Raw genomic sequence first — 6,302 nt, 5'->3', positions numbered from 1 at the left:
CATCAGAAATTAAGGTCAGGCTGATCGTATTCTGTCACCACCATCTCCCACCATCCTTTCATAACCAAACATGTAAGTTAAGAACTCCCTGAATAAATCCATTCAACCAAACATGTGCAGGTGCCAGAGATCAGAGTTCTGGTCTCCTCTGCTCTCCTCTCCTGCGCTCTCCCCGCCCCCCGTAAGCAAGCTTCCCAGGGGAGGGGCCGTGGGCAAACCACCAGGATAGGGCGTGCACTGTGCATTTCCCAAGGTGCAGTCATCCTTGGGTGTGGCAGGTCTGTGTGGGGCCTGAAGCAGGCACACAGCTTTCCTGTTTCCCATCCCTGTGGGTTTGAGGGAGTCGGATTGCCGTTCCCTGAACTCCCCGGTTCCAATAGCAGCACTGCCAGCGCCGGGTGACTGGCAGCTGACTGAGAGTCTCCAGTCTTGTCTTGCTTTCTCAGGCCCAGGGACGGATCTTTGGGAAACTGAAAGAAGAAAATTTCTTTAACCCCAAAGAAGAGGTAAAGCTGGAAGCCCACATCCGAGTGCCCTCCTCTACGGCCGGCCGGGTGATTGGCAAGGGTGGCAAAACTGTAAGTTTACTCCTAGCTGCCTTCTTCTGGACAAAATCCCTTCACCCCACACCCCCTCCCCAGTAGCTCTTCAAAGACAGAAATGTAATTAGCACCACCGCTCCAGAGCTGAGGGTCCCAAATCCATGAGCCTGGCATCACAACTGCCAGGATCTGGTACCTTCAAATACATCTCAGCCACGTGCTTGGGAGCAATGGTCTCCACTCCCTGAAGACAGGGTGGCCTCCCCTGCCCCCACTGTCCACACCTCAGAGCAGCAAGAACCTGTTTAGGGGAGCAGGATCCTGCCCAGAATGCACCCGCCCGGCACACTGATGTCACCTCTGAATTTCACACTCGGAGGCCCTTGGTGTCTGATGTCCTGCACTCTTGTGACTCTTGAAAAGCTCCAGACAGATGCCTTGGAGGCCCTAACACTCCCTCCTCCAGATTCTGTCTTCTGGCCAGTGCCCAGACCTGACATTCTGCTACCAGGGAGCTGGTTTGGCAGCCAGGTGGTGGGTGAAAAGGAAATAGTTTTCAGAAAAATAATCAATTTTAAATCTGAAAGCAGCAGTAACAGCATATTTTGAAAAGTGCCAAGGATTTAACTCTGAGGTCTATGGGATGAGTAGATCACCTAGGACATAAATATGTCCCAGAAATGACTCACCCACCCATGGGCCGATGAGCCCTGAGAAGTTCCCCAATGGTAAAGCAGCGGTGTTAGGTGGCAGGAATGTGGGGGATACCTGGGCTCCTGAGTGTGTGGGTTGACAAAGAAACTCTCCCGGAGCAGTCAAAGCCAAGCCCTGGGTATAATGGGTCCTTTTGTATAAAAGGATAAAGTTCCAGGCCTGGCAGGGTGGTCCCTGTGCCAAGGAATGTGACTGACATCTGTGGGCACACACTGAGTTCCAGACAAGTGAGAATGCAGGAGGCTGAAGGGAGCCAGCAGTCCACACGGAGACTCCAGAGCAGAGCCCGTGCGGTCATTTAGATCCAGTCACTGAATTCCGGGCCACCCCCCTGCCTCCGCACCTCCTGGGACCATCAGCTGTCCACTCGGCACTTACTGACCCCACCTGTGTCCAGCACTGTGCCAGGGGCCAAGGACTGGGCTGCAAAATCCACCTCTCATGGAGGTGGGTGAGAAGGATCAAGGAGACCAAGAAGCAGGTATTAGCTAAGGGGGCTGGAAGCTTCACGGAGGAGGTGGGCATTTGGCGGACCAAAGGGCCCCCATGGGCCTCCGAGTGTGAAATCCAGAGGTGGCAGGATGTCCTAAAGGAACTCTGCAGTCTTCTGGACCCCACCCCCTACTCCGGCTTTCTGGACTCCATCCCCTACTCCAGTGATTGGAAACCACAACTCCCAGACAGCAGTGCACCAGGAGAGGGGGGCATTCTGGGCAGGATCCTGTTCCCTTAAACGTGTCCTTGCAGCTGTGGGGTGTGGACAGGGGGCAGCGGCAGCCGGCCTGTCTTTGGGGAGAATGCTGATCAAAGCGTAGGAACAGCAAAAGCGGGGTGTGCAGGGAGAGATGAAAGAGACCAGCACAGGGCAGAGCAGCGTCCGGTGAGAGTTGACTTGGTGATTCAGACAAGAGGGGTGTCAACTCTTAGCCGCCCGGAGAGAGCACATTCAGTAGTGTTCCCTCCCTGGACTGTCGGTGAGCACAGGCAGCTTGGGTAAGAGAACTCAGCCACCAGATAGCCTCCGAGGCCCTCGGGGGCCAGGCGGCGCCATGTGGCCAGAGACAGGGCAGCCTGAGGCGTCCTTGCCTGTGCTGCGCCCTTCACTGCTCCTCTGAGCCAGCTTTCCTTCCTGTGCAGGTGAACGAACTGCAGAACTTAACCAGCGCAGAAGTCATTGTGCCTCGCGACCAAACGCCAGATGAAAATGAGGAAGTGATTGTCAGAATTATCGGGCATTTCTTTGCTAGCCAGGTAACCTGTGCTGGTCCCCGTCTCTCCTGCCAGAGTCTCTTCAGTTCTGAGCGCTAGGTGGCCTACCCAGTGGCCTCGGGACCTGCACTCAAGCCCCCCAAGTGGGACCCCCACACACAGATGGACTTGGGGAGCTGTTGCTCGCCTTCCCTGGGCACGATAGAGGACCCTGGGGAGAGTGGAGATCTTGGGGATCAGGCTGAGCACATTTCAAGCCCCTGAAATGCTCAAGTGTGCAGTCTCTGCTCCCCTCCCCTACTGTCCCACTCAGGTTTCAGGCAAGACCTTCTCTGCTGGGATCCACCTAGCAGGTGGAGACCCCTGGGAGCCCTCCACAGCCGGGCCCTTAGAGCCCCGTTTTGGTGCCAGGTTGCACTGAGAAGGCAGCGAGCTCACCGAGAAGCAGTTCCTGGCATGGCACAGGACAGTTCCAGAGCCTCCCCGGGGAGGCTCCTCTTTCTGTCTCAAGGGCCAGCAACTTGGCATTCGATGGCCAGTTATTTCAGATGCTTTTGTTAGCTGGGCTGGAGATAGAAAAAGAAGTGTGCTGGTTTTTATCTTGAACAAGTGGTGGCAGACTGAGCTCACATTCAAGGTTTGCTCCCAGTTGCCAACTTGTTTGCCCATGCCAGGCCCATGCCTGGAGACCTGATCTCGGGGGAGTGTCTGTGCCCTTTCAGAATGACCGTTGGAGCCTGGCCAGCCCATCTCTGCTGCCCTCACACCACAGCTCCTCCAGTGGCCTGGGAAAGGGTCTGAGCCCCTGGGGTCCTGCATTCAGTCTCCGGGGCTCTCCCTGCGGTGGGGCAGCAGGTAGTGAGGGATCAGGCTGAGGCTCATGTGTTTTCTCCAGTGTCTAGCCATTTTGTCACTTCCTCCCATCCCATTTACTGTCTGTCTTTCCCAGCAATCACACTAATGTCCTTCCTAGGCCCCTAGAAAGGCGGATGGGGGCACCGGAAGCTGCAGTGAGTTGCTGGAAGGAGCACACTGATTTTGGCTGATCTCCCGGGACCCCTGGTTGCCTGTACAGCTTAACTGGAAGGTTCTCAGGGTGGGGGTGCAGGCCAACTCTGCCACCCTACTTCCTAGCAGAAAAGGCCCCCACCTACCTCAGACGATGCTGTCCCGGGCTTACCTCCACCTAACCCCACCCCCACTGCACGTCCTCAGAACTGTATTCCTTTCTCTCCCCCCCAACTCCTGTCCCTTGCTGCAGACCGCACAGCGCAAGATCAGGGAAATTGTACAACTCGTGAAGCAGCAGGAGCAGAAATACCCTCAGGGAGTCGCCTCACAGCGCAGCAAGTGAGGCTCCCACAGGCACAGCAAACAACGGATGAATGTAGCCCTCCAACACCTGACAGAATGAGACCAAACACAGCCAGCCAGATCGGGAGCAAACCAAAGACCATCCTGAGGAATGAGAAGTCTGCTGAGGCGCCAGGGACTCCGCAGGGGCCCTGAGGATCCTAGGGGCCAGGGGAGAGGCAGGGGGCCCAAGGCTCCAGCACCGGCCTCCCGCCTCCCCCCAGGCCTCTGCAGGCTTCCCAGCCATCCACTTCACCATCCACTCGGACCTCTCCTAACTCCCAGCACGCTATCCCTTTTAGTTGAACTAACATAGGTGAACATGTTCAAAACAGCAAAATTCACGCCCTTTTGTTTTTATGGAAAATTGTCTTTGTACATGTGTGTACATATTAGAAGGGGAAAAATGTTAAGGTATGTGGCCTGTGAGTGACACAGGGTGCCTGCAGCGTTAATATATTTTAGAAATAATATATCAAATAACTCCACTAACTCCAATTTTTTAATCAATTATTAATTTTTCTTTTTAAAAGAGAAAGCAGGCTTTTCTAGACTTTAAGAATAAAGTCACTCTTTGGGAGGGCTAATGATTTAGTGAGGACCTTCAAAGCCACCCACACAGAATTCACCGACGGGAAATCTTGTCAAAAGGACACTCACGCAGTCCTGGATCACCTGTGTATGTCAACAGAAGGGATACCGTCTTTCTGAAGAGGAAGTTCTCTCTTCAGCCCTCTCTAGCTCACATACCCATTTCTCTTTGCTTCACAGGTTTTAAACTGGTTTTTGCATACTACTATGTAATTCTCTGTCTCTCTCTGTTTATCTGTCCCCTATTTTTCCTCCCTCCCTTTTCCTCTCCATCCCATTCTTTTAAATCCCCCATCCTCACCTCAATTCTCCATCTCCACACATCCCCCCAGGCAAAGCAGTGCTCTGAGTATCACATCACACAAAAGGAACAAAAGCGAAACACACAAACCAGCCTCAACTTACACTTGGTTACTCAAAAGAACAAGAGTCAATGGTACTTGTCCTAGCATTTTGGAAGAGGAAAACAGGAACCCATCAGACCAACCAACCAAACAAAGAGAAATTCCACAGAGAAAGAATGTATTTTATCTTTTTTATATTTTGATGTATAAGCCATCAATATACAGCAAAATGATTTCTTTCTTTAAAAAAAAAATGTGGAGGAAGATCGCAATTTACAAGAGGTTGTTGGCCCAGGGCGTTAAATTTACAGATTTTTTTAACGAGAAAAACACACAAAAAAAGCTACCTCAGGTGTTTTTTACCTCAGCACCTTGCTCTTGTGTTTCCCTTAGAGATTTTGTAAAACTGATAGTTGGAGCATTTTTTTATTTTTTTAATAAAAATGAGTTGGAAAAAAAAAAAGACACCCACTGCCAGCCTGGAGAAGGTAGACAGTCCCAGCGTGCGCCAGCTGTTCTGAGTCGTCTTCCGCTAGCCAAGAACCTGGATGGCCTTCTTTTGGACAGACCTTGAAAATGTTTACTAAAAATAAAAGATGAGAAAGAAAAACAGAGAGAGAAAATATTGGAGATGTCCTGAATTTCGATAGGGTACGCGCCATTAGGACTTTGCGCTAAAGGATGAGCATGTACTGGTTTATGTGAAGAAGCCATTTACCACCAGACTGCAATGCCAGTTTCCTCTACTGCAAACAGTGTTCTGTGACAAAAACAAAGCAAACAAACAAACAAAAAAAAAAGAAATATATCCAGCTAACAAGATCCCTGTGCCTTGGTCTCTTATTTTACTAAACACTGCCCGTCCCAAGGAGTCAGCTGAGGTCCGGCTCCAGGGGCTTCAGGAAACTGACACCAGATACCACAAAGTCAGGACTAAGCAGCTCCACTGAGACAGCTTCCCCAGGAAGGTACTGGGGAGAAGTGAAAAGGGTCACGGGTTCTCAAAGAGCGGTCCATAAGAGCAGCAAGCTAGGAACATGTTAGAAATGCAGGTTCCCAGACCTTCTCTGTTCAGTGTGCAACCAAGGGGTAGCCAGAGATCACCCCCCCCCCCCAGATAAAAGATGCAAGCTTGGAAAGGGATTCAGCCTCTGTGTGCACAAAGGCAGAGAAAACAGACTCCATGTACGAAAGAGCTTTAATAAAATCCGAGTGTACAGAGAGACAAGAGAAGAAAGGCTATTCTCATAGTAGTTTCCCAGTAAAACCTCCAAAATTACCCATCGCCTGGTGGGCAAGTGTCCAGCCAAACAGGATTGGTCCAAAGCAGGAGCACGGAGGCCCAATGGCTTGTTACAAGTCTAAGGTGCCTTCTGGTGGGGACCTGTAATAGCAGTTAGGCTGGTCCCAGAGCTGGGACAGAAGGACAGACAGAAAACACAAAAAAGTAATGGCTGCCATTGCCTCTGCCAAGATAACCTCCCCTAGTAGTGTCAAGGTACAAGTCTTTCCCGCCTGCCTCCCATGTTACATAGGTTCACCTGGCTGC

At 51.7% G+C, this 6,302-nt stretch overlaps 1 protein-coding gene across 1 annotated transcript in view; it reads left to right on the top strand.

Annotated features, from left to right (window-relative positions):
* The window catches only part of IGF2BP2 (insulin-like growth factor 2 mRNA binding protein 2), a 66,386-nt gene extending 60,515 nt beyond the window's left edge, over positions 1-5,871 (top strand). Inside the window, exons 13-15 of the mRNA XM_012730293.1 lie at positions 447-578; positions 2,394-2,507; positions 3,727-5,871. Coding sequence (XP_012585747.1) covers positions 447-578; positions 2,394-2,507; positions 3,727-3,819 — 339 coding nt within the window. The 3' untranslated portion in view covers positions 3,820-5,871. The remainder of the gene's footprint in view (positions 1-446; positions 579-2,393; positions 2,508-3,726) is intronic.
* The last annotated feature ends 431 nt before the right edge of the window (positions 5,872-6,302 follow it).

This window comes from Condylura cristata, unplaced genomic scaffold (genome assembly GCF_000260355.1).
Source record: "Condylura cristata isolate star-nosed mole 26May11 unplaced genomic scaffold, ConCri1.0 scaffold00003, whole genome shotgun sequence".
Taxonomy (NCBI): domain Eukaryota; kingdom Metazoa; phylum Chordata; class Mammalia; order Eulipotyphla; family Talpidae; genus Condylura; species Condylura cristata.
The sequence above is the reverse complement of the archived record's forward strand: the minus strand, read 5'-3'. Positions and strand labels throughout refer to the sequence as shown.